The 27,582-nt window shown below is 41.0% G+C and overlaps 1 protein-coding gene across 6 annotated transcripts in view; it reads right to left on the bottom strand.

Moving 5' to 3' along the window:
* usp2a (ubiquitin specific peptidase 2a) overlaps positions 1-27,582 on the bottom strand; it is a 43,373-nt gene that overhangs the window by 14,259 nt on the left and 1,532 nt on the right. For 2 of the 6 annotated variants that reach the window (XM_042414240.1, XM_042414238.1), the window contains exons 2-3: positions 26,413-26,550; positions 14,976-15,822 (exon numbers count right to left, since the gene is read on the bottom strand). In XM_042414240.1, the coding sequence (XP_042270174.1) occupies positions 14,976-15,758 (783 nt within the window). In that variant the 5' untranslated portion in view covers positions 15,759-15,822; positions 26,413-26,550. Of the gene's footprint in view, positions 1-5,877; positions 6,396-14,975; positions 15,823-26,412; positions 26,551-27,255; positions 27,317-27,582 lie in introns of those variants that run through there. The other 4 variants (XM_042414241.1, XM_042414243.1, XM_042414239.1 and 1 more) reach the window with 3 other exon arrangements.

Here is a 27,582-nt window from a genome sequence, read left to right as displayed (position 1 = left end):
CAATAGTCACAAGAGGGAACATACATCCACTGTTCATAATCCCAGTGGTTCCTTGTGAGCGGGCTGATACATACTGTACACAAAAGAGGCGGCCCAGGGGGATAACTTTGTATAAATGCTCTATTCATGAATGTCAGAAGCAGCTCCGGCAACCAGCGAGCTACTTTTGAAACCCTAGTCCTCCGAGGCTTAAAAGCGTCAGGAACAGAGAGGCTGCATTAAAAAGCATTCCAGAGGCCACGTTGAAACGCTTCCTAAAGCTCGGAATAAGAGACAGCGGAAATGTCGCTTTGGCGTGTAACCGGCTCGGTGGAGGTAAAAATCTGTCCGTCCATCGTGCTCAATTAATCCAAAGATCTAGGACTGATGGCCGGTCAGGGGGGATGGAGGGTGGTGTTGGAGCAGAGGAAATAGGTCAAAGCAAGGTGGGGAGGCAGGAAGAAATGAATAATCTCTGACTCTGGCTTTTCTCTACCAGGGTGACATAACAGGGAAACAGAGGAAGACAACGTTACACTGGGCTAGGAAACAGAAACTGATGGAGACAGTTTTATATCATATTGCAAAATATTTTAAAAAAAGATGGACAGAAAACGCTGAAAAATAGGATCGTTCCTCATTCAGTATCTGCATACAAAGAGCAGCTCTGTGTCTTAAACTGTATAAGCTGCTGCTTGGACAACTGTTCATCTCACCACTCCGTGAACTTTGACCAACAGCGGGGAGATTAACTGTCTAGCACGCATTGTGTGTTTACATCAAGTGTAATCTAAGGAATCCAGTGTGACAAATGCCTTACATACTGTCGCACATCAGCTGATCAAAAGGTGACAACAGAAAGGACAGGCTCGACTAACTGAAGGATTTTTCAGGCTATATTCTGGTCATGAGGAAATAAATGTGTAGGGGGAACGAATTTCAAACGGACGAGGGATATGCATAAGCACTTATAGGAAAAGTTCCCTATAAGTGCTTATGTGTATTGCTTGGAAGTCCCTATCCTATTCTAAAAAACTGTCTAAGTAAGAATAAATGTAAATTTTAGGATGTAGGGCAAGTGCACAAAGAACATTTCTTCTCGTTTGAACAGAAGTGAAGCTAACGTTACATCCAGACTACCTCAAACAACCTCTGTGCACTTGTTGCCGCAGCAGCTCCTTAGTAATCTAAACCTTCTGGAGACTGGAGATGGTGTGGGAGAATAATAAGCTCAGAGCACGAGTGATATAGCCTCACGTAAATCCCAGAAGGAAGCTTATTCCAAACTATAAATGAGTGCACATGAGTCTTCTGAAAATCACTGTACCATCTGATATTAGGGGGGGGGGGGGGGTATTTTCTGGTTTCTTTACTCTTCTATGTTAGTAAACTGAATATCTTTGGGATATTTTCGTCCCGAATTGGATTGTTGGTCAGGACAAAACACGACATTTGAGGTTGCATCTTGGGCTGTGGGAAACAGTGATCCCAAAATTTTATAGATCAAACAACAAATTGATTAATTGAAAAAATAATCGACATATTAATAACTAATGAAATCCTATACACCAGCAAATACCTGACAAAGCAAGATATTTCATCACATTGATGCAAATATAAAATAATCTAGGAGCGTCCTTGCAGCTGTTGCATGTTATACCTCTCTCTCTCTCTCACTCCCCCTTGTTTTTCTGTACCTGCTTGTCCTCTATCAGCTCTCCATTAAAAAGGCAAAAATGCCCAAAAACATCTCTTAAAAAAAAATCTGATATTGCCATAAAGCAGCCCTGCTCACTGATTTACAACATTGCCCACAATGGCCTGATACAGAGATATTAAAGGGATAGCTAGAACACTATACATAAAAATATTACATTACCAGAATCACAACAATTATAACATTTAAAAATGACTATTACACCACCATGTTCTACTAAAACTCTCCACTGAAACCAGTAATGTAATAATATCCAACCACCATATTCATGCTGCATACTAATGGGAACTCAAAATCAATGTGGATGACTAATACCTATTTGCAGTATTGGCAATGCTGTCATAACAAAACCAAAGCAATAACAAGTGCCACTTTCCCCCCCTCTCTGCTCAGGCTGTAAACTGAACTTCACACTACCAGCAGCAGGATGCCTGGGTCCACCTGGCAGTGCAGAATGCCAACTGCTGATTGGCTGGCAAACCAGCGTGAGAGAGAGCAGCAGAACAGTCTGTTCTGACCTGTCTCTCTATTTGGCAGACCATCATAAACAATCTCTCTCTCGCTCTCTATGAGTTACCTCGTATTGCTACTGTTGAGTGTGAACTCCTATACACACACACACACAAACGTGTGAGTGTCACTTCTGCTCACACGCTTGTGTGCGGGTGTGTGATCACAAACACACACTCGGCGTTGGCAAAAACACTTGATAGGGAAGGACGGGCGATCTATTTATTTCTCCCTTCAAACACACAGAAGGATGAAACCAGTCATCAGAGCTTGTTGAGCCAGTGTCCGCTGACGTGGAGCCACAGCTCATCTCTCTCTCACGCTCTCACGCACTTGCACACACACACACACACATGCAAACAAGTAAATAGTGAGATTCTCTTACTGAGAAGAATGGCTGTCTTTCTGAGAAATAAAAATAAATATAGCCTGCGACCCTTTGAATCGGCCACTTGGTTGCATTTCATTCATGCATTCGAACAGTAAAAATCTAACATTGTTTAGATTAACAGCTAGAGAGCATGTGACCATAAAGTAATGCATGAACTTCTTATGTAACAGCCCTGTTCATCTTCAGCCTTCTCTGCTGGTATGCATATCAATGGTAGATAAGTAAACTGCCAGCTAACCGGCCTGTGTTTACATTACGCTGAAGCTACGCCTATGTCTAATCATAACATGCTACACTGGAAGATCACACCACAGCTCCTGACAGGTAGACGGAAAATAACCAAATATTAATGTGTGACAACGTACCAGCAGTACAGCTCAGTACTGTAAGCATCGATAAACACGTGCTACCCTCATATGGAAGATCTACTGGCAAGTTACTCCCACTGAAGTGAAACCAGTGCTGTACGTTCAGACTCTGACAGAAACCACAAGCTGGTGATATTTGTCTTTGGTAGAAATATCAGCAAGGATAATGTTATATTTCTGAAAAGATTCATAAGTAAATGAGCAACACTTTTTAACACTTGCACTGAAAACAATTAATCTGCTGATTATTTGCTCAATCGGTCGATTAATCATTTAGTCCAAGAAATGTTAAGAAAAATAGTGACAGAATTTCTCAGAGTCCATAGTGATGTCTTCAATTTTCTTCTCTAAACAGTCTAAAATATAAATGAACTGTCATCATTGTCACATTTAGGAAGAAGGACTGAAATGATTATTTGATTGTCAAAATAGTTTCTGATTAATTTTCAGATGATGGACTAATTGTTTCAGCTACTTATTCACATTCATATTTTTTTGGATAGACAAAAGGTTCATTTCACATTGAATTACTGACCATTTTCATTATCACTTACACAAGAAAAAAAATAGTGAAAAAAGCTCATCACTAGTTCCATAAGAGAAGCAATTTTTCAATATCAACATTCATTGGTTTTATGTGGAATCATACTGTGATGATATGAACGTATCATGTTATCGTTTATTAACATTCAGTAGTCCAAATGAATGATTTTGAGCTTATTGTAATAAAGTAAAATGACAGGTTGAAGTGTGAAGAGTCATAAAAAATAAATAGAGACAGTTTTATATCATATTGTGATAGTTATTTCAACTATATTGCAGAGCCCTTTAACCAACAATACACAACTCAATTATATTCAATCTACACTGATACAATACAGAGAAAGTCTTCACACTGGAGAAGCTGGGATTTTTCGCTTCATAAAGGAATTCAACAATCAATAAATTATGAAAATTGTTGATGATTAATTTACTGTCAACTGACTTATCAATTATGCATTTCAGCGTTAGTTTTAGGTACCACTGATCACATTGTAGAGGACGAGTTAGAGAGCTGCTGCAGAAAGCAACCTTTAACCTTACAGCTGTCAGTGCTGATGTGCTGTGAGCCTGCTGTGCAGAAACATGTGGATGAACACAGATAATCACACACACCCTCATGAAAGTTCATGCGCACATTTTTTCTGATGTGGAGACTCGCACACACACACACACATCAAGAGGAAGACAGAGCACGTTCCCTTGCCATGCATCCGGTGGTCTACAGGGGAGGGGAGGAGTGGAGGACAGATGATGAGCAAGAGTGGAAGAAGAAGGACAGGACAGGAGGAGCAGGTGGACGCTGACAACAAAACATGGAGCGTGCCAAGCTGCCAGGCCTGGCCAGCGCTAAAGTGTATTCTAATGTGATTTCACATTACATAACAGAAGCAGCTCCACTCCACGCTGTAGCTCGGGACTATACACACACACACACGCACACACACACGCACACACACAGAAAGGCAGCAGCAAGGCTGTAGTGATCACAAACTAAACTCATTCCTCTTGTTCTTCTCATATCATGACAAATACAGCTGACAAGTAGGCTTTTAAACTTCACTTTAGCCAACAACGCATGAGTAATTGTAACATCCATTTATGTACACAGGGTGAAAACAGTAATGACAGCTTTAAGCCAAAGAATGCATGAACCGTCTCTCATTATCAGTCAGAGACAGTAGGGCTGCTGAACCCATTTCCAACCGCATCAGTATTTATTTAGTTTATTTTTAACTTGTGATTTCAGAAATCATCCCAGTGAGGGAAGAGTTAACTCAGGGTAAAATCCACAGAAATATCTGCTTCACTTCACTTTTGGGAGCAATGAGTTCACCTGGCTTTAGAGAGGTGTTTCGTCTTGCACTTGTCAATATTATTTTACAGAGGAAATGAGAAATTTCTATCCCTTTAACTTCTGGTATTATAGGACATGAGAATTATAAAATTATCAAAAATCTGAACAAAATTTCAGTATTAACTAAGTTAAAATTACTGCCTTAAGTCTATTGTCTAAATGAGCACTAGCTTGGTGATTATTCTGTACATTATGTACTGAGACCTACATTATGTGGCTGTGTCCATATGGAAACAGCCGGAGGCAAAACACATATCCTAGATAGTTCAGTGCAGAAAGAAAGCCCTGTCAGGATGGGTTATTTCTGTACTTATTTCCATGATAAGCCTACAGTACATTAGAGCAGTATAGTAAGAGCAGCTGTAGTGTATGATGGGGATTAAACGGTGGTTATATAACCAGTGACCTGCGATTGCAGGCCTACTGATCCTGGCACAGCGGAGTACAGCGGCTTAAGAGAGCGGCTTACCTCTGCAAATGACTCACTTCAACGTTAAACTGACATCATCTTTCACAAGATACATAAAGCTGTCAGTTACATACTCAACCCTTTCGTCTTTATAAGGACAAAACGCTATTTCTGTCTGCTGTAACTCTCCCAACAAAATCTGTGAACCGTTGTCCCAATTCTTGCTCACACTCCTGCCTTTAAACACATTGACCCGTTTCATACAGTTTATTGTCACGAGCTTCTAATAAATTCAACACAATGTGACAACAAAAGTAGCGCTTTTAATTATATATTCATATTTACTGCTCGTCCACACTGCTTGTTACCAACCACAGCGAAGTATTTTGGTGACATGAGATAACGTTAGTGAATCCCACACACGCACCAGTGACTGTTATTGAATAACTGCTTGATATATGCCTCATTTCATAGTGAAAACCAGCCATTCACAAAGAGAATTAAACGAGTTTCACAGCTTAGCCCATAAGAAACAAATAATACTGTGTAAACATTAAATTGCCTGATTTCTGAGTGGTGTTTGGCTGAGGTACCTCTCTCTCTTACCTTGGCTTGGTTTATGAGAAGCCCTACGAAAGTTGACACCAGCACGGAGCCAGACATGCTGCCTTTCCTCCGCATCTCCTGCTTCAGAAACGGGAACGCGGCTGCCGGCGGCTCCTCAGGTACGGTCACCGTGTAGGACTGTCGCATGCTCGGCATGCTGGCGGAGGGATGAAGCCGACGACCTGGTGCGACTTATTCAGACAACAGCGACGGTTTTCCGTTCGGCTCCTCCTGGATATTGAGCCGTTTTCTATTGCAAGAAGGCGAATTAGACTTTGCACTCCGTTTTTGATAGGATCTCTGTCTGTTGTCATTCATTCATTCAAATAACGGGACCAACCACACAAATCACGCCGAATAGAAGACCTGTTACTTTCCCTTTAAATTATTCTACTTACAGTATAATAAGCATATGACGAGCGGTAAAGCGCAGATAAAACACCTCCTGATGACAAGAGCGGATGACTGCTGTATCATTCTACGCAGGTGTAGAGCAGGTCTTTAAATGGCATTAAATGTATATTGTGCTCTCATTCCGTTTTACAGGACTGCAGGTCCGCCCCTTCTGGCTCGGGTGAAAGTCGGCCTACAACAAACGTCAGCGACCGCCTCCAGCCGTGCTGTCTACGTCAGAGTCCATCCTCCACGCTGCTGCAACAACCTGAAGGACTTTATGCTGTGGTCCAAGGAGACTACTCATCTAGTCCATAATGATCATGACAGAAAACTAACGTAAATACTTATATGCCACAATACCTTCTATTAGGTGGTAGACAGCATAATAACAGATGAAAGAGACACTGGAGTATAAATGTGACAATAGAGCTTTTTCACAGAGGACATTTTAACATGGCACAGTAGGAAAAACGCAGGTGTAATTAATAAACTTAATGATTGCTGAGTTCCATTTCACTGAGACAATTTAAGGGAGCAGTGCCATCATTAAAGTTATTAGTAGCACCTGTGCTTTACCTATTATTAAAGTCGAATGTCTGCTGTGAAAAAGGTCTATATGGATGAGCCTTTATTAAAGTCTCGCCCTATGGTTCTAAAATTAGGGTCAGCTGACCTAAAAAAGTTTCTGGTGAATCACCAGCAACACAAAGAATAGTGGTTTGGTAGTAGCTTCACTCTAATTTAATGAAGACGAAGATGAATCACTGCTGCAATCCTAGATTTCATCCACATTACCCAAATATAGATAGTTTACCAACCCAGTATAGACAGTGACTACGTTTACATGCACAAAATATTCTGTTTTTTGCCATTGTTCCGAAAAAAAGACAATATTCCTACTAAGGTGTTTCCATGCAGAGGGTTTACAGGGTTTCCTTCTGCTCCAGTAGGAACAGGAAACTCAAGATCTCTGCAGGCAGTGAAGTAAACCAGCAAGGTGAAAAACATCAGTGAGCTGCTGCCTGATATTTATAAGTGATACTGATATGACTGATATTATACATTTATAATTACGTCCAGCTTGTTCCATGATGTTTACTACACTGCTGAGTGTTTTTGGTGCATCACACTGAGTTGTCAGCGTCAGTCCATGACTGCATGTCAGGATAATAACCAATCCCCTCCGCCCCCATCGTGGAGAAGGCGCGTTCTGTTTTTCCAGCCCTCCCTGAACAGCTCTCCTCTCATTCCTCTCCTCTGTCCGCCTTCCTGCTCCAGCATATGTCATCTTGCCTGTGCAGGGGTAAACAGGCGAGAAGCCGTGTGTGGTAAATACCCCAGTTGAAACGCATATTCCAAATGTACTGTATACATGCATACAGTACCCAAGAGCCGGGTTCTGCTTGAGGTTTCTACCCGTTAAAGGGGAGTTTTTCCTTACCGCTGTCGCCAAGTGCTTGCTTATGGGGGAATTGTTGGGTTTCTGTAAATTAAAGAGTACGGTCTAGACCTGCTCTATGTGAAAAGTGCCCTGAGATGACTTTTGTTGTGATTTGGCGCTATATAAATAAAAATTGATTGATTGATTGATTGATGTAATGCTCCTGAAACCCGAATAATACCGGCATATCCCATATGTCTTAATTGGAAAATGCTACATTCGGAATAAAGACTAATGCGGAATATGCTGTTTACATGACCTGTATCAAATTCAGAATATTGTCATAGCCAGGACATATTAATGTGCATGTAAAATGGTAAAAAACAAAAAACAAACTACCAAAAAAGAATACAGTGTTGTTACCTTGACACCAGTGACAAGAAAATTCTATACTAATTAATACTATTAGCTTACACAGCAATTTCATACTACATAATAGGCTACACAGATAAATGTAAAAGTGAAAAATGAAGCCAATGTGGAAGTGCCAAAAACTGCAGTTCCTTGAATGGCCACTTGAGGCTCCAAAGGTGAATCAATCCCCATAGACCCCCACGTTAAAACAGCAGAAATAAACATATTGACAGCCTGGTACAAAAAACAGTTCTGGTCTTTAAAGCTAATTTCCCCTTTCATGACAACTGTACGTGGGGTGAATTGTTATTACTCACCAGTTTAAATTTTATTAAGCCGTAAAGTTATGCATAATTAAGGACGTGGCCGCTTTGAGTGACAGGTCTCTAGCTGCTAGGTGGCTAGTTTCAGCCATCCTTGATGAGCTGCACCTCTTTGCTCATTTTGGATTAGCTGGGAGTTAGGTAGAGTCAGGCACCGCCAAGATGGCGATGGCCGGAGACACCCACTTTGAGCTTCAAAACCACTCTTCAGAAACCAATGGGTGACGTCACGGTGGCTACATCCATATTTTTTACAGTCTATGGTCGTAAAAACTAACAATGAGCTGAAAGATGCTAAAATGTTACATAGAACTGAGGGGATCTGTGGGGTCAGGTGATAACTGTTTGTTGAATCATACTGTTAATATAAAAATATTGACAATACAGTAGCAGCTTTAGGGCTGAGTATCCAAGTATTTTTCAATTAATTAATCAAACACTGCTTTAAGAAATGATGCCAGTGGCACCAGCTAAAATATAAGCTGAGGAACTCAATCATAATTTGTTTACAGGGTTTTACAGCTCAATGATACAACAAACTCATCTCTCTCTAAACAACTCCTCTTGATTGCAACCATAGACCTCTTGGAAAGCAAAATTTGCTTGCATCAGTGGTTTTCAATTTCATGACCACGGCCAGGTGACAAACAAAACTGTGACTGACTCCGACTGAGCCTGGAGGACTTGGCAATGTGCTGTTACATCCTTTTTAGTGAACAAGGGTTAAATTTCGACACTTTGGACAGTCCAAAATAGAGAAGCTGTTTGTCATGAGGAAATATCAGAAGTAGAATACTATAGCAGTGCTGGTGGTTACACAAGGCTGTTGACTACAAGCACTTGATGACTGATGATTTGAGGCTGGACCTTTCAGACACTTTTAAACAAGTTTCCAAACTAATGCAGCTTATTGTCTTCCGCCGTCTTTTGTTTCCTTTCATTTAAATGATCAGCTGCTGACCACGTCAGTGCAACATGATTGAGTTACAATGATTGTAATTCATACTGTGCTTACTGTGTCTGATTTCAACTGAACCGATGTGTAGGGTGAGAGAAGTGCAACAAGTCCCCAGCAGCAATCTCATGACCCAGGCTCAAGCCTGTGTACACAACAAATAGCCAAGGAGTACATTCCATTACCAGGCTAAACATGTGTGTGCGTATGTGTGTGTGTGTGTGTGTGTATGTCTGAGTGTCTAAATCCTTGAGGTGGAAAACTACAACGTTAGAAAGGGGCAAAGAGTCAATGTTTGTATTCTGATATCTGATGCAAAGAGCTGTGCAGCCTGTTATAAAAATGGGACAAAAGCAGTCTCTGAGCAATGTTATCTAGGAGAAGTCAGAGTACAATTACCTAGGGATAGCTGCTCTATTCCCAAAGCTAAATTAGGCACATTAGGCTGTAAATCTCCTCACTCAAGTGTTTAAATTCCACCCAGGCACAACATATTCCTTTGGAAGGCAATTAAAACAATTCATTGCTGTTGATGGCGAACCTAGGCCTTTAATCTAAATTCCTACAAGGCATTCTTTAACTTGCTAGCACTGATGCTAAATGCTGACATCACCTCAGTAGAAGCATGTGGGAGAGTTCACATGAACATGTGGGAGAGTTCAAGAACAGAATGAAGTCTTCTGTACGGTCACTGTAGAACTGGATATCAGAGTACGTTGGCTACAAAACCATTATGTTAGCAAAATGAACAATCTAACTCACTTTTTCAATTCTTGAAACAATGTGCCGACCTGCTTATAATGAGGAATTCTAGCTCTAAATTAATCAAATGCAAAAATCAAAGCAAAACAAAACAAAACATTCCATTATTCTGACAAAATAAGCTAAACTCAATGTCCACATTTCAACTCATATACAACCACCTATTATCACATAACTTAAGCTCCATACTTAGGTCACATGATCACAAATGAGCCATCTCCATGTCAACTGGGCAAATGAAGACCAGGAGTTGCAGTCAAAAGCCCTGCAAAAAGGCTAAAAAGTGGACCTTGTGTTAAAATAATTTTGTCAAATTACTGTTTCCAAGATCAAGAATGAACATTCATGCTCAATATTCACATCGCGGCTAGGACAGAAGAAAACATAATCTAGGTATGATTTCTTGGCCTTTGGGCTTCAGTAATGTAACCGTTGTATCAGACTGTGGTGCAGAGTAGGGTAGTGACCAAAATGGCTGAAAAAAAAATTCTAAGCTGTTGGCTAGACTCACAGTGCACGAGTGGGTGAACATTTCTGCCAATGGAGAGAATCTCAGGGTTCAAACACCACATCTGAGGAGCCACTTCAGGTGGCTTGGACACCTGATAAAGATGTACCCCAAAACTGTAAATGTTCATTGTTGCCACCATGATCCTGACCTGGATAAACATCTAGGAAACGGATGAATAGATAGATGTCAAAGCACTATTGCTCTGTTGTAAAAAGACAATTGAAACGCTTTGTTTTACTTCAAAGTATTGTGATTTGAAGTCAAGATCCCAGTATTGATACAGGAGCATCCATGGGCTTGATATAGTACTTGAACAGTTTTAGTTAAATCTTAAAATATCTGTCATGATAGACATACCACACACTGACCCCTACCAATCAAGCAGACCCATAATAATAGCTAGATAAAACTGAGCTATTAAAGTACTGGACCGTGTTCACTAAAGAACAAAGTAAGCTCCAACTCACACCAGACTGTGTTTCATCAAACCATAAGCTGCCTGACCAAGGTGAATAACTGAGAGTAGGGCAGTCTAAAAATATTATTGACTCAACGGAAAGTCTAGACACAAAGCAAGAACAAGACCTACTTGGGGCACAATCAAGAAAGCTTTCACTCCGGCATGCCACCATGGCCTTACAGTAGCTGTTTGTTTGCTGGAGCCAAGGAGGGAAAGTGTGAGTGAAAGGTTGTGTTTACAAGGAGCTGGCTCTAAATTCAACAGTGAATATTGTCTCAGGTTTATAGCTCATTGATAGCTCCTGAACAAAACTTTGTAAAGCTAAAGAGAGGTTACATCATGATGCTGTTTTCTAAGATGTGTCATGATCTATTTTGAATATTATGAATTGGAAACATGGAAAACAAGGATCATAGTCATGTCAACCAGATTGCCTTACTCATAAACATGGCGCAAAATGAACAGCACCATGAGGCACCAACAGCTGTTATTTTTGTGTTGTAAGCTTCTGAAAACTATCACGATTAGGTTAACTTTGCTTTGCCAAAGCTATTTCAAGAGACCCTTCAACATTGGTGAGTGTAAACATTCATAATGAAAGATGAGGACTTGTTTTTGAAAAATATTATATAATTAAAGTTTATCATTTTATAGTCCAGACGAAAAAATATGAGCAGATTAATCGATAATGACAATAATTGATAGTTGCAGCCTTACTTAGCAAGCTTTTCTGACTATACGCTTAAATGGCTTGATGTTCACTGCAGGGTGGAACTTTCATCATCATCACCAATAAGACAAAGCACAACTCCAGTGTTTTTCCTGAGGATGGATGACCTAACATGACATGATGAGCGCTCAGGAAGCAGTCACAGGGGGCTGTCATTCTGGTGTCCATCAGTCATGAGATCATCCATGACATTTTCCCCCACAATGTGTCAGTCAGCGCACAATAGGCACGCCCCACGCTAAACTGCAGTATGGAGGAACCCGTCACACCCACTCATTATCATCATCACACTTTGAACGCGTGAGACAATGTCATGCATATATTTACATGTGTATGTGCAGGGCAACACATACTTCTGACTCTCTTGCTCAGAGGAATGTTTGCTAATAAGTAAGGAACTGCTGAGAGAAAGCTTCATGAATAGAGTTTTGGGTGAATCACATGTAGATCAAACTGAGGTTGTATCTAATGATTATATTCTCTGTTGGTTCATCTATCATCAATAATTCTTTTGAATAATGAATATAATGTTTAGTCAACAAAATGTCAAAAATAATGACAAATTCCAATAAAGGTTAGTTATTTTTACTTGGTATTTGATAATTAATCGATTAGCAAAATGGCAATATATTTTCTATTAATCAACTACTCTATTAACTATTTCAGTGCCACTCAACTAAGGCTGGGGGTGATTTAAAGGACCAGTAGCCCAGTTGGTGACATGCATGTTTTGACATAAGGTTGACCAGTTACTGAACTAATCTGATATTAGATACATGGACATTAGCTCATGGTCCACAGTTGAGTGGAATATCCAACAGTCTCTTTGTGTTTCAAGGTTCAGAGCTGCAGGCTCATACAGTAGTACATTATCAAATTAGTGTTGTTAGCAAACAAGGAATTCTTTTTATCCAGTGCTTAATTTATAGTTTTAGTACAACCCCCCTTTGTTGCTCTACGGGACAGTCAGTAGTCTCGTGGTGATAAAATGATCATCATGTTTGACTCACGAGAGGTGCGTAGGTCGAGCAAGGTCACGTTAACCTTTTAATGAATGAGCTAAATGGGAGCACCTGACTGTTAAGAAAATGTAAGGCTGTGATACCTCATGATGACAGCAGGCAGCTCCATCACACGATGAGTTAGTAGTTAATATTGTTAAACTTATCTCATATGATAAGAGTCATTTCAAGGGAGTATTGTCATGGTCAGACATAAACACTTTTTGTGTAATGGCATATACTGTCAACTACCAAAGGTTGACACAATTTACACAAAATTTCAATACAAAGTTCTCTGATGCATGTTGGACAGTCATGCTTAACCCAGACAGGTGATTTTAATCAATTTGATGAGACCTGTTCTCAGGACTGTGTGGATGTGTACAGACAATCTTATTAGCACATGGTGTCCGGTGACCTCACATAATTCCCAGCATAGCACCACCCACCTTCAACCTTAGCAGAGGTCTAATCAGCCAGAATGAGTGGAAATGTGTGTGGGTGTGCAGGGCCTTTAGGACATTTAAGACCTTTCACGTTAAATGTATATTTACATGAAAAGATGGTCGTTTTATGGAGATACTGAAACTCAGTTTTTGTCTAAAAATTCAGAACAATAACAAGACCTAATGAGCCCTAAATGTAAACATATGCCTGTATGATATAATGTAATCTAATTCAATATCCAATAGTAAATGTGAAGTTTTCAATTGAAGAAAGTTGAAGAAAGGTGCTGAATTGACTCTGTGGTACATGTCGAGTAGTTAGTTTTTGCTGTTGTTGTTAAGGGACAATAACTAACAATTATTTGCATTATTGATTCATCTGCAGATTATTTACTCGATTCATTGTTTTGTCTATAAAATGTCAAATGAAAAATGACCACTGCATTTTCCCAGATTCCAAGGTAACGTCTTTAAATGTCTCATTTGTCCAACCAGCAGCCAAATATTCCATTTTCAATGATATAAGGGAGAGAACAGCAAATGCTCTCTCATCGTTATATCGTGTTGCATTATCTTGGCAAGTAGCCTGATACTACCACCCTCCATATCCACATACTGTATTTGTGTTTTTTAAGCCATATTGTTGTTTTGTGGGGTTACATCACATGTCCTGAAAACTATATGACTTGTACAATTGTGGGTTTTTTTTGTGCCTTCACTTTAATCTTGTGGCTAATCCTGAAAAAAAGTACAGTTGTTGGTGGAATGTGAACAAGTTAGTGGAAGCTTGTTCTCATCACTTCAATATTACATACTGAATAATTAATGCTCAAGTAGAGGTCACAGCTACATGTCTCAGTTAAAGTGGTACTCATAAAGTATTGTGATGCATTATAAATCATAAGATCATTTTAAAATGCATGGTAATGTCTTTATTAATTAACCAGTGGTGGTTATGTAGTAGTAAATGCACTGAACAACATGTCAAATAAAATGTTACCACAAATTCTCCCTAATTCTCTCTTCCACTCTTCCACCTTCATGCCATCCTCTTTCCTCCCTCCTGCACTCATGTAAGCGGTTATCGGGACTAATCCAGAAAGGAAGTGGGTCAGTTGTGCTTTCTGACCTGTATAGAGGAAGCTCGGGTCATTAATACTGAGCTTAGAGATGAGGTGAGTGGCCTGCAGACCCAGCTCATCTTTTCCCGGCAACTCTTTCTGAGAGGTGTAACCTAGCTAATTGCTGGTTTAGAAGAGGTCAGGTATCCATGTGTAAGAGCTCATTTGTCACATTACCATGGAGCTACTTCCACACTAAAATAATGAGCTCTGGTTTGCATGTAATAGCACTGTTTGTTATTATGATAGCAAAAAATAAGCTCAGACTGTATAGGGAACATGTTAAAGGCATGTGAGAGAGTGTAACTTGTCTGGTCTATCATTGCATAGAAGGTCTTCAAGTGCTTTGACATTAATTTAAACAATAGTGCCCCCATTTGGTAAAAAAATGTACTTTCAGTTACCACAAAGCATTGTGGGGCTTTACCATGTGTGAAGTGAAATAAATGGAAGCAGTGTGCCTCTGCAGAGACTGCAGCTAAGATTCCTTTGAGCCTTATTCAGCGCCTTGTTATTGATCCTCTGTCGGCCAGTACATGCCCAATAAAAACAGGAAATGTCAAGCCAGCATGTGCAAGAACAGTGGAAACTCTCTTACCGTGGAGTCCCTGGTGGGGGAGTCGAATACCCCGTTACTGCCCCGCTCCCACGTCGAAGAGCTGAATGCTCTGCTGCTGCTGCTGCTGCTGCTGCTGAAGGCTTCCTTGGTGGAGCTCCGCGAGAGGGCCTCCTGAGTAGAGCTCCGTGACAGGCCTGAGTAGCTCAGGCGGGAGCTAGTGCCATACGAGTCGGCCACATCGCTGGTCCGACTGCGGTAGCTCCGCAGGGCACTGGTGGAAGAAGATGGGATAGAGGACGAAGAGGAGGTGTCGTTGAGGCCCAGAGGGGCCAGGTCCCTGCTTAAGTCACTCTGGGATACAGATTTTCGTCGACTGAGCGAGATGCTGGAGGCCACCGGTGAAGAGGAGAGGTAGCTGGACTGGGCTGAGGACGAAGAGTAGGAACTGTAGCCGGTGTAGGCCGACCCCCCACTCAGCCCTGACCCTCCGTAGCTCTTGAGAGGTGTTCGGCTGAGGCTCTCGCTGCGGCGGCTGCTGCTGCTTCCGAGGATGTCGGTGCGCGGGATGGTTCGGCCCCGGTCGCGGTCTGGGTCTGAGGAGGTGCTGTAGTTGCGGCTGCGGACAGCAGAGCTGCTCAGATAGCTGGAGGAGGAGTAACCTGAGGAAGAGGTGGAGGAGGAGGTGGGGGACTTGTAGGAGGACAACCTGTCCCGCTCACTGTAGGAGCTAAGGCCCGGGGTCAGGGAGGAGCTGTAGGAGCTGTAGTGGCTGGTGTAGGAGGGGCCAGCGTAGCGCTTGGCGGTGGAGGAGACGCGGGACATGTTGTTGCTGCTGCTGCTGGTTTCTCAGCCACAGGGAGGGAGAGCCTCTGGAAGACTGCATCGACTGCAGCCACAGCAAAGAGACACCAGCTCTGTATTAGTTCATCAGCAACAATCAATCAATACTTACACTACAGCAACAATGTAGGCAGCAGTTAGGACATCTTTATCCTCGCCTCACTGAGCATTCATCTACTTTTAAAGAGACAAAATGATGCAAGAAGGTGCATCACTGACTATAAAAGTTCCACCTTTTTGGCACATTATCATGAAAACTATAGATCTAACATGATGTATATTAGGCTTTCTAACACAGCTGGTGCTTATTATCATGTTATTTGAAGGATTAAATCAGCATTTTTTCATGTTTCATCCCATCAACAACAAATCACATTTTCTTTACATTGCTGCCATCCATTTCTCAAAGCATGCTGTAGTATTTTAGAGCTTTCAATGTGTTTTTCCTGACTTTTAGGCAGCTACTAGTTTCCATTCAGTGCACTATGTCATCAGAATCAACTTACAACAACTTGAAACTTCCATTATTTAGACCATCTATCAGGGGGGCATATCTTTTAACTGTCTCTGTGTGGTACATGATGTAGCAGTAAGTGCAAATTGATCTGAAATGTCTCAAATGCATTAACCTCCAAAAATAATGGAAGTTCTTACTCTGACAATTCCTCATAGTATTATTAAAGTTCCCCTCCACTCAAAAGTATGTTTTTCTTCTTGTTCCTACAGTTGGATGTTTGAGCTTCATTGTGCAGAATCTGTTTTCAAATTGTTCCTCTGAAAGTGGAAAATTTCTCTGTGCTCACTGAAAATCCAGTTTTAAGGGGCGGGCCTATGAGCATTATTTGTGACATCACAAATAGTTTGGAAGCCAATCCTGGTCCAGTATTCAACTTACAGTGAAGTTGGAATCATCTTTTGTCCAGCAGTTTCAATATTTGAAATTAAAAATATTTGCATATTTATAGATTCTGGAATTTTTGATGAGGGAAAAGGAGGAGATATAATTTTAAGGATTTTAACATGATAATTTTACTTCTTTTGTGGAAAAACCACATCAAACACAAATTATTATTTAAAATAGAGTATTTTATATACATCTCAAGACATGTCCAGGGGGGCTTTAAAAGAAGACATTGAGGCAGGCAGCAGTCCACATGCATTGCTGTACATGTCTTTCAATCTCCACAGCCCCGGTTTGTAATGCAGGCTTCCTGTCAAAAATACTAACAATCCCAGCCCCAGACAGATGTCGCTGCCCCCATTACAAGATGGTTTTGTCCCATGTGGCAATTGTTCTCAGTGAAACAATTACATTCAAATAAAGGTTTTTTAATCATCCCAAGATCGGGCTAAAATTTCCCTCTAAAAGAGTTTATCTCCTGTTATACCGTGTAGTTTTGTGCTCTGACTAAGGTCTTTATGCAGATAAATGTGCGGATGTTTTGATCTTTTTCCATTGCTGTTTTTTCCATCCAACACTTTGTTATTTTGTGGCAGTGTGTTTTGGAAATTTTGGCTAAAATGTGTAGTTTCTGGGCCTAAACCAAGATTACACAAGTGATGTCACTTGAGTAAGGTCCTCCTCAGCCACAGAAGACACTGTTTAATAATTTTCACGAGCTGAGTAGTATTTCGACTATAAAGTCAACTTTGACATTATCAGTGGAGTGCCCCTTTAAAAACATATTTGGTTTCATTGTTAGTACTTTTATTCCTCTAGACTGGAGCAAATCAAATTAGAATATATAAGGCTGTCATGTGTGTCTATCTAGGGCCCAGTGACATAAACACCCCTGCATTATGGTCTATACTACCCATCTCCAGGCTTTTGCAGAGCATGGCTGGTTAACCAAGCCTGAGGTGTACCAAGTGAAGCCAGCTGCAGCCTACAACATACTATACAAAGAGCCCACATCACACAACTCATGAGGGGGGAGCATGCTATACAATCCAGAGACAGATCTGTGGTGACACAATTAGCACTAGCTTGCTGATACACTACTAAGGCATGATCTAATGCTCAAGCATCTTCAGCCGGGCTTGGAAAACCCACAGGAAGCCTCTTTTCCTACCAACTTTAAGCCCATCATAAAATCAAGGGGAGAAATGAAAATATGCAGTAGAATCTCTCTGGGCTATTTTGACTTCTCAAACTGCAAATCCAACCCACCCCTCCTCCGTCTCAGTATAGAATGTGTCTCCCACGGCTATAATGGAAGAGTCCAGCTGGTTGTTGGCTGTAAAGCCAGGCCAGGGGCACAGTGTGTTCCTGTGACAGCCGAGGCAGAGACAGGCTCTTGTTCACATGCACAGCATCGTCTGAATAAATAAAAGTATCTGGTGTTGCTGATCTGTGTTGAGTTCAGTGAGGGAGGCTCATATTTCTTTAATCTCTCTCTCTTACTGCTCCCTATCCTCTCTCTCTCTGCTCTCTCGGCACCCTGCCTTCTCTCCTAGTGTACCTACTTCTTCGCAGTGTAATTTCCCCTCCTTCTGCATCTCTATCTCTTTCTCGCTCTGCCTCTGCCTCTCTCTGTGACCACAGGTTTATCAATAATTCAGCATATGGATCTGGAGTAGGCAGACAGGCAGCGTGCTGGAGGCAAGCCAACACTGCTGGCCAAAACACACAGAGGTGGGCCAGGTGGCGGTGACCATAGAGTTAAGGTACTGCTAAGCCAGTGAGACTAACTGCACCAAGAACCTGGCCTCGCTGTAAGTCAGCCAGCTAAAGCAAGGCTCTGTAGATATACAAGGTTTGTTTCTACAATTTGGCAGCAGTGGTGTTTGCAGGGTTATTTTGGTTTCAGTGTTGTAATGCAGATGGGATGAAGCCTGGATCTGGATTTACTCTCTTCATCATCACCTCTGTCAGTTACTGGAGACAGAAAATTACCAAGATTGTGCAATGTGGTGGGATGCCTGCCTGGAAATGAAGTGGAACAAACAAAGTGTCAACAACCACGACTAGTTCTTTACAATCAGAGGTGATCAGTACATGGATGAAGAAATATTTAACACTGAATCTAACTGAGTGTGTAGCCTGAATCAGTAGCTTTCTGCATTGTAGCTCCCCTCACTGGTGAATGAAAGCGCCAACCATCAGCTGTAACATACAGTATTTTAATTTTGACTACAAACTTACTAACAATAACATGCAATAACTCTGTTGCAGATAGAATGGTTGATAAGATATTAACAGTGCTTATATACACCTAGCATCACACTGAACTCACTTAAAAATCCAAGATTGAAGTGAATACAGTCAGACGCAGTGCTGTAAGGAAATTACTTAAGAGATTCATTCATTTCCGCCTCAGTACAGAAATGCCAAAGATGTGTTTTGAGACAGTGTAACCGTTCTGCAGTTCATCCACCAGAGAGTACTGACAAGTTTATTTTTCAACTGTAGAATGTTGCGCGCAGCAGAATTTTTGGTCACAATTAAAAACAGATTTAAAGGATCATTATCAAAAATGTTTATTTCTGTTATGGGTTGTGTAAAGAATATTGATGTTGGCTGGTATATCATTATCAGATTTTTGAAACTCTCAAATGTCAATTTTGGTTTTGGCCTAAGAAATCCTGTATCAGTCAGGCTATATTTCTAATGGGCTCATAATCTGTGTGGAAGACATAACAGTATACTCCAGTAAAATACTCTACAATGCCAACCCAAAATTCCTATCCAGATCGTTTTTGCAGAGCACAATTTCTAGTAATCTGAGCTAGTAATTTGCTGCCTGAATGCAAAGAGAACACTAACCAACAGAATTTTCAAAGCTTGTACCCAACTTTGATTGAGGCAAAACTTCATTCATCACTGCAAATTCCACCGATTAACAAGGCTGCAGCTGGTAAGCCCACCACATCCTTATCATCACACTAGCTCAAAGCTACATTATGTGACTGCTCACACTGTGTAAACACAAGGATAAAAACATGTGTGAGTGGAATTACAGTGATACATCCTGGATGTATTTGTATCTGTGATACCATGAGATGTGTTTTCTCTGACAAAACTGTGTAAGACCCGCTGTATAAATGTGGCACTTCACTAAATCAACAGTTTGTACAATCCCACATCATTAACGCCAAAAATCCCCCTCAAGATAAATTCTCATCAAATGTCTGTGGCTTTTTTGTCTATCTCTAAACCCTTGAATCCTACAAATATTTGAACCCATGAATGCACCACCTTGACCTTGGTTGAACCTTGACCTACCTGTCTCACCCATAAAACTCTCTGTATTCCCACAGCTGTGTCACAGAGTAAGACCCGGCCAGCGCAGCTGAGTGGAACAAGTTCAGGCTAGCCTGGTGGGCAAGCTGCTGAGAGTGAAGTGCAAACAGCAAGTAGCACCCGTGGGAGTAACACCACACAGCATGGACACACAGGATTGATAAAGACGATAGCAAACTATGGATTTCACTTCTGAGAGGAGATGTCTCCACGGAAACAACAACACACGCACAGGCATGTGCCGCACTCACACACACACACACACACACAAACGCACTCTGGCTACTCTGCATTTTCAGCCTCCCCTGAGGTTGTGCTAACCAGTAGTTACCATAGCTACCATGGCAACAAGCTGCATGCATTCGTTTGCTTGCTACCAACGCAGTAAGGACATAAAAGTAGCAGCAGGGCATATTCCAGAGCCAATGTACACTTAGCCGGCCACTATCAGAGCCACAGCCTGAGGGCTACACGTAATGCTCTGTATTCCTTTCCTTCCTTTAGAAAACCACCACAAAAATGAAAAACGCTCGACCTAACAAGCCTCTGTGCTGTAGGGGGATAAGATAGGATCAAACAGGATAAGATAGGATCAAATATTAGAGGTCAGAAGAAAACAGAAAGTGAAAATATGCCAGTGTAAAAAGACAACAATCTACTACTATGAATGAGCTGGTTGGTCTACCAAGCTTCTACTAAATCTGTATTAAGAAAGCTGTCAAGCTGTCAACAGAGTGGCAGAAGTGACTGCATGAGGGAAGCTTTCTGCAGCGTAGTGGAAGGCAGTTTTTAGCAGCTGACTGCTGGGAATCCTTGGCAAAGAGCTGGAGAGATGAGGTTTCACTTACTGGGCAGGTTTCAGAAAACCAAACTAAAAACTTTTTCAGGAGCCTCACTTTCACTTCCTGGAACTGAATTCATGAGAAATTTAGAGACATTAACAAGGATCCCAACACACGTTCCCTTTCCATTCACAAAGAGTCCGTCATCACCAGCAGTACCACAGCTCAGCTGGGAGTCGCCAATGATGTCACACGCTTTTCATTATAAAGCTGCATCAATATCTATATATTGAAGAATGGAAAAGATGACTATGTGTAATGTGAAAGGGGTCGCCTGTAGTGACAAACTCACAAAGAATTATCACCAAGCAAACACTTGAGCTCCCCTCAACTCTACAGCCGTCAACTTTAAGGTTCTGGTTTACTCCCACTGCTCTCATCAACCAATTGAATATTGGACTCAAATTACCATTCATTTGAAGGTTCTGAAACTACAATCAAAGAGTATAAATGAGCCCTCAATACAACTACACTTCCTAAATGGAAAACCTTGAAAGTAAACTTGGCTTATAAGGAGAAAATTATTCATAGAAACCTTTTAGAGCCTTAAATTGATACATTTCAGAGCTTTTCAAAGACCCCCAGACACATTGTGAATTCTCTTGTTGATTTTGATTGGGTCAATTATCTCACTGAAATGTGCATCTGTTGAAAATCCATCATTGTAATGAGTGAGTGAGTCAGATCTCTTACAGTACATATTGTCCTCCCAGGTCTCCCGCTGGCCTATTAGAAAGCAGAGTAAATCTCAAGTGCTTTGGGAGAGTGTGTGTGATGACGCAGGACTCTACAGCTGCTGTGCCCAGGGGTGACATCGCATGAATGTAACACCAGCATGGACACTCGCTCACTGGTGATTTGGAGTGAGAGTATGTGCGTCTGTGTGCGTCTGTGTGTGTGTGTGTGTGTGTGTAGAAGTGCCATATTATAGTAAATGGTTGGCTCAATTTCCTTCTCAGTTGAGTCAGTGCTGTTTTGAGGCGAGCACTGTGATTCTATGTTAAAGTCAAGTTCAGTGCTGGGTCAGTTTCCATGGAGATAGAGATAGAGATAGAGACAGGCACAGATAACACATGTAGTCAAATATAGGTGCAACAAGTAGCTTGATATTTCACACCATTAAGTACCAACTGACGGCATCTGTGGTGTGTTGATAATGAGCATTGATCAATACTAATGTCTGACTGATTACAAAAGCAAACAAACAGCATCATATCATGTATTATTCTCAAGCATTTAAAAACAAACATTCAATTCTTGTGAACTGCCATTTCTTTTCAGTTAGCTTGTTTGTGTTAGCTGATTTCCTTTCAAGGGCGGGTGGTGTTGCCCCAACCATTCAATAGCAAATGAAGTAAGCCTCCCTCCAAAGTCATTTTCAGTCAACAAAGAAGCGGTGGTAGCAGTTGCTAGGAGAGGTTTTTGACTTTTCATGCCAGTCAAAGAGATTTTTTCTCTGTATGTCGACTTACAACAGCCTGTTAAACTGTGTTGATCTCACCTGTTCCTCTTAACATTTTTTGGCCATTTTCTGATGCTATTTTTCATGGATGTAGCTACTTCATTAGCAAACTTTGCAGGAGGATGACGTCCTTATTCTTAATCCTGCCTACAGAGGTCTGATTAGCTCTGTTCTGTTTCCAACTGGGAGAAACAGTCATCATTGAGCCCAATCACTGAACCAGGCTATGTTGTTGCAGTACCATATGGCTCAATCTTCAATTAATGTTTCTGTCAAATCTAAATAGATCATTTACTCATCTAAATAACATTGTTATTGTTATTAACATTATTATTATTATTTAACACAGCAGGATATGCTGCACTAGACCAGCCATACAGTAAATGGAGGCCATCTTGGAGCAGCGCAACCAGCTGTACACACAGCATTGACATATTATCACCTTATAAAGTTGATATGGTGAAAACGTTAGCAAAGAGGGGTCTATTTACATTCATCAGATGCAGAGCAACATTAGTCTTCATTTGTTGCTAGCCACCTGATGATTATACGTTATAAGACAAGCTAAGTCACTCTCATTTTAGCTCTGTTTTGGTCTCTCCTGAGGGAAATATCTTTCTCTTCAGCTAATAAAAGCTCCACTGTGTTCACCAGCTAGTCGCTAACTTTGCCTGTCTTCAATTTGGTGCTGTGTAGTGCACAATAGGTTTATCAGAGCTTTTTTTGTTATAAACTGTTGCCTGCTGCCGCTGGATACAAGGTCGTGTGAGTGGTGAGACTGAACCAAACAGTGAAAATTTGTGGGTCATAAAGCCAAAACAATAAGCCCAAAGACACTAAAATGCACCATAGAGCTGAGTGGAACTACAGAGTTGGGTGATAATTCTCTGTAGGTTTGTCAGTACGAGAGACCTCTTTCACATTACACATAGTCATTCGACCCATTGTTGATATAAAAATATTGATTAGCGCAGCTTCAAGCTTCCATCAATGAATTGCTTTTTTGAGCATTAGAACTGAATTTTCATACTTTTCACAATGCATCAAAATTACTTTTGCCAGACTGTGCAAACCGGTGGTGCTACATGTATTTGTCATGCAAGAAAACAGTAAGTAACAGTGACAGTTTTTGACCTAAAAATCCATAGGATTTCCTGTTGTTACTGTTGCTTCAATATAAACAAAACAGCCAACCGGTAAAAAACTAACAGAGACAAAGTGTGGTTCTCATAGGAAATAATGTTAGCAGATCAACATGGAAGCTATTCGGGGGTCTCTGAGCTGTGCTGGGTTTGGCTTGGTCTTACAGGCAGCTATATATACCCTGAAATGTGAGCAGATAAGACACTGCTGATGTCTGTGAGGGCCACACTGACGCCTCTCTCTGCCCCATCTTTCAGCCCATTACAACTATAGTTGCCAAACTGTTTCATATTAAAACTAAGCTTGACTACTTGGCTGCTAAGACAGGCCATAGTTGGATCTCCTCCAGCCTCTCCTAGCTACAGGTTAGACTACTATTCAACACTTAGTTTTCCCCTCAGCCAAGTCAAATGTGTGGCAGTATAATGACATGTATAGTGGAGACTTTACAGATAGATACAAAGAAAAGACAATTTAACTAGAGGAATGCACAGTGCTAGCAAAACACTTAAAAATAAAACCACAAAATTAAAGTGCCAACTAAAAATATCTTGTTCATAAAAATGCTATTAAAGAAGAAATTTAATATCAATGATTTTGCTTGTCTTTCCCTTCCAGCAATGCATTTGAAATCTCTACGGCTCTGACTGTGACAGCTTAGTCACCTTTCATATTCCACATACCTTATTAAACTCTCAAAAATAAGTCACATCCCCATAACACTGCAATCCACTGAGGAGAAAACATTTTTCATGTTTTCTATTCATATGCAGTTTCTGCTATAAGAAATTTCCCTCAAGAACATTTTTTTTTTTTTTTTACAGCACAACCACGTTTCTACAATATCAAAACTTGGAGGAGGAGCAGCCAATTAGGATATATCATTACCACCATCTGTTGGTGACTCACGAGAGGCCGTAAAAGTAGCATTGACCTCAGAGATGAATCTGCAGGCTACAGTGATTGATGCTGCAGCCTCTGCAGCTGACTGGCGTAATGCTTTATTCATCGAGATAATCATTTGGTCAATTACACACCATTATTATTTGAAACACCTATCAATCTTTGTCATTGCACTGAGTGATCCTGAGAAATGTTGTAGATACCCAGAAGTGGCTTAAAACAACAAGTAGTTAAAACAATGAGTCACACTGGTGGAACAGTTGCACTTTTCAACACATACTGTAAGCTTCTTATCCATTCACAAAGACATCATCTCCAGTAGGTTAGGTGTAACCTGTGTGTTACTGATGATGTCACCCATATTTGATTTTAAAGCCGCATGCAACATTACTGTTTTAATTCAATCTCACCGCTGTCATCAACCTTGTTTTCAAACATATTTTACATAACAACTTCATAAGGTGATATAAATCAATGTTGTGATACAAGACTTGGTCTAAAATTCATAATATTAAAGACACCCTCCAGACATGTTTTAATATATATAAAAAGACTCTGCTTTGAGTAATAATTTGTGTCTTATATGGTTTTTCCACAAAAAATTTCAGTTAACTAGTTAAAAATTCTTAAAACATCATCTACTGCTTGTCCCTCATTGAAAAACCTGGAATGTATGAATATTCAAATGTTTTTCATTTCAGAAGTTTAACTACTGGACACGAGATGTCTGCTACTTTCACTGAAGTGTTTTCCCTATATCCATTCAGCAACGCGCCGCTGCAGAATTATGAGCACTGCTGCTAAAATTTCACACAATCATTGATATCAATGGGCTACTGATGATGACTAACATCCTATGTTATTGTTTTTTTTGACTCATCAACTAGTGCATCAAATCCCAGAATCCTCCCTCACCTCATTCTCCAAAGTACATCTACGTGAAAGGTACTGTTATAAGAGCCCCGAAGTTAGCGACGATGGGTTAGCCTAACCTGACCAGGCTCACTTAAGGTGGACTGACTTTTAAGGTGGACCAGCTATTCTCATTTTAGTGTCAATCTCAGCCGCTCCTACTGTAAACAGAGAACGGAGAAATGTCTGGCTGCTGAGGCTCTCCTGAGTTTGGCTCAGCACGCCCCAACTCCACCCCCGTCACTGCTGCCCAAAAGCAGTCAACCTAGGGTACATACTGCACTGAAAAGTCCGGTCTGGTTGTATGTGCACTGGAGGCTTCAAGTGTCCACATCACACTTGTGTAAGTTGAATACTGGACGATGTTTTCAGTGAGCACAGAGAAACTTTTCCCCTTCAGCAGATGAATGTGTAAACTAACTCTGCACAAACATCATTCTGCACAGTGAAGGCCAAACATTCAAATGAAGTAACAAAGCATAACAATGAAAAGAGGGGGGCTTTAACATCTCCTCTGTCTCTGCTATAACATTTTTCTGTGACTTTCTTTGATTAAATCCAATTTTTTTTTCAAATTGACTCAATACACTTGGTCTCCAATATAAGTCTTACCATCATATTACTCAATAGCAGATGTGTTGTGCAGTTTTGATCTCTAATGCAGTGGATATGTTTTCCACTTGTTTGTTTTCTATCATTTCAGCATCATGAAAAACTTGTAGAGCTTTAACCTGCAATTGAAATGTATAGTGTATAGTACAGTGTCATAGTCTAAATCTCTACATGGCAGTAATGTTGTAAACTGAGACGGGACAGACACGCAGCATCACCTTCACCAGTTGAGTCATTTTTGTGAGTCATTGTAGACTGATAAAACATAACACACGCATTATTTTTCCAACTTCTTCCAAAATAACAGTACAGCTGGTCAACATTCAGGCCTGGCCAGTTTTACTGTGACACATCTGAACCATGCAGTCAGTGGTGTCAAACTCTGCCATTACATGCAACAACAGGAATGCATTCTGAACTATATGTACATGGGGACACTTAAAAGACATCATACTGCCAGCTGGGACAACATATTTATGTGTGTTTGTATCTGTAAAATCATGTGTGTTAAGGTGTTACCTGCCGTATTTGCAGTGGTGTGTGTCAGTCCCCGCAGACTGCGATGGCTCTGGGGCAGCTCATCCTACGGTTGCTACCCCGCAGTGTACACACACACACACACACACGTACTCACGGGCTTTGTGATAGCGATCACTCCTGAGGAAACACAAGGACACATTATATGTCATACCGTTCAACACACAGGAAACATCAACATGAAAAAACTTTTATTCTGTTGACTGAGGACTTTTGTTTGAGATAACTGTAATCAGAATCGGGTAAATACATATCATTTGCTGTCAAACAATCTAGCTGGACAGAACACCCCGTAGAAATGTTTATGTTTTAAATCAACAGCTCATATCTCTGTGTTGTGCTGTCTCTCACACAGCAAACTTTACAGCAGGCAACCTCAGCATGAAGTGAGGCCACCGGTCAACACATTCTGAGGATTTCATGTCCAAGCATTAAATATTGATGATGCATCCTTCAGCTCGTATTATCAAATCCGGAAAAGTTGTTCAATTATAAAGCTCAGGTAAAAAGAAAGCTGATAGGTTGACTCCATCTTCGAGAGCTTCTTATGCACTTGTTTCAAAGCTCACATTTTGCCACCACGACCAGCTACTATATACTTTCACCATACACTGAAAACTTCCCCTGTATCAAGTGGTGATATGCCCTACCCTGGAAAGTGATGTTTAGCTCTTCTACTCATGCTAGAAAAACCCAGAACTTTCTGAAACGTTATCCCATATCCCCTATCTTCAAACAGCCAACACCGTTCAACTGACAAGCAGGTACCTAAAAGAAGAAAAAGGGAGGAAGAGTGACAGTTAAGTTGCTTTATCAAAGGCTCACCCGTGTTGTTCCGAGCGGCCAGGCCAATAGACAGAAAGCAATGGGGTGCTACTTGGGAGGCTGTGGCCCCAGAGTGTGAGAGGATAGTATGAGCACAGCGATCCAAAATGCCACAGATCAAGTTACAGAGCCGGTAAATATAGCAGACGCCTATGACCTCCACAGGTCACTCAACACTCAGTGGCATTCCAATTTGCTCTTAAAGGACTAGCATTAAGGCTTTTTATACGCCAAGCTGGGTAAGCAGCAAGTCCACCACACTGCTAAAGCCAGCAGACTGGTTGTTTACGCAGAAATTAAAATCTGAAGTGAGTGGAGAGCTTCACT

The sequence above is a fragment of the Thunnus maccoyii genome, chromosome 6, assembly GCF_910596095.1.
Source record: "Thunnus maccoyii chromosome 6, fThuMac1.1, whole genome shotgun sequence".
Taxonomy (NCBI): Eukaryota; Metazoa; Chordata; class Actinopteri; order Scombriformes; family Scombridae; genus Thunnus; species Thunnus maccoyii.
Note: the sequence above shows the minus strand (reverse complement) of the source record. Positions and strands in the feature narration are given on the sequence as shown.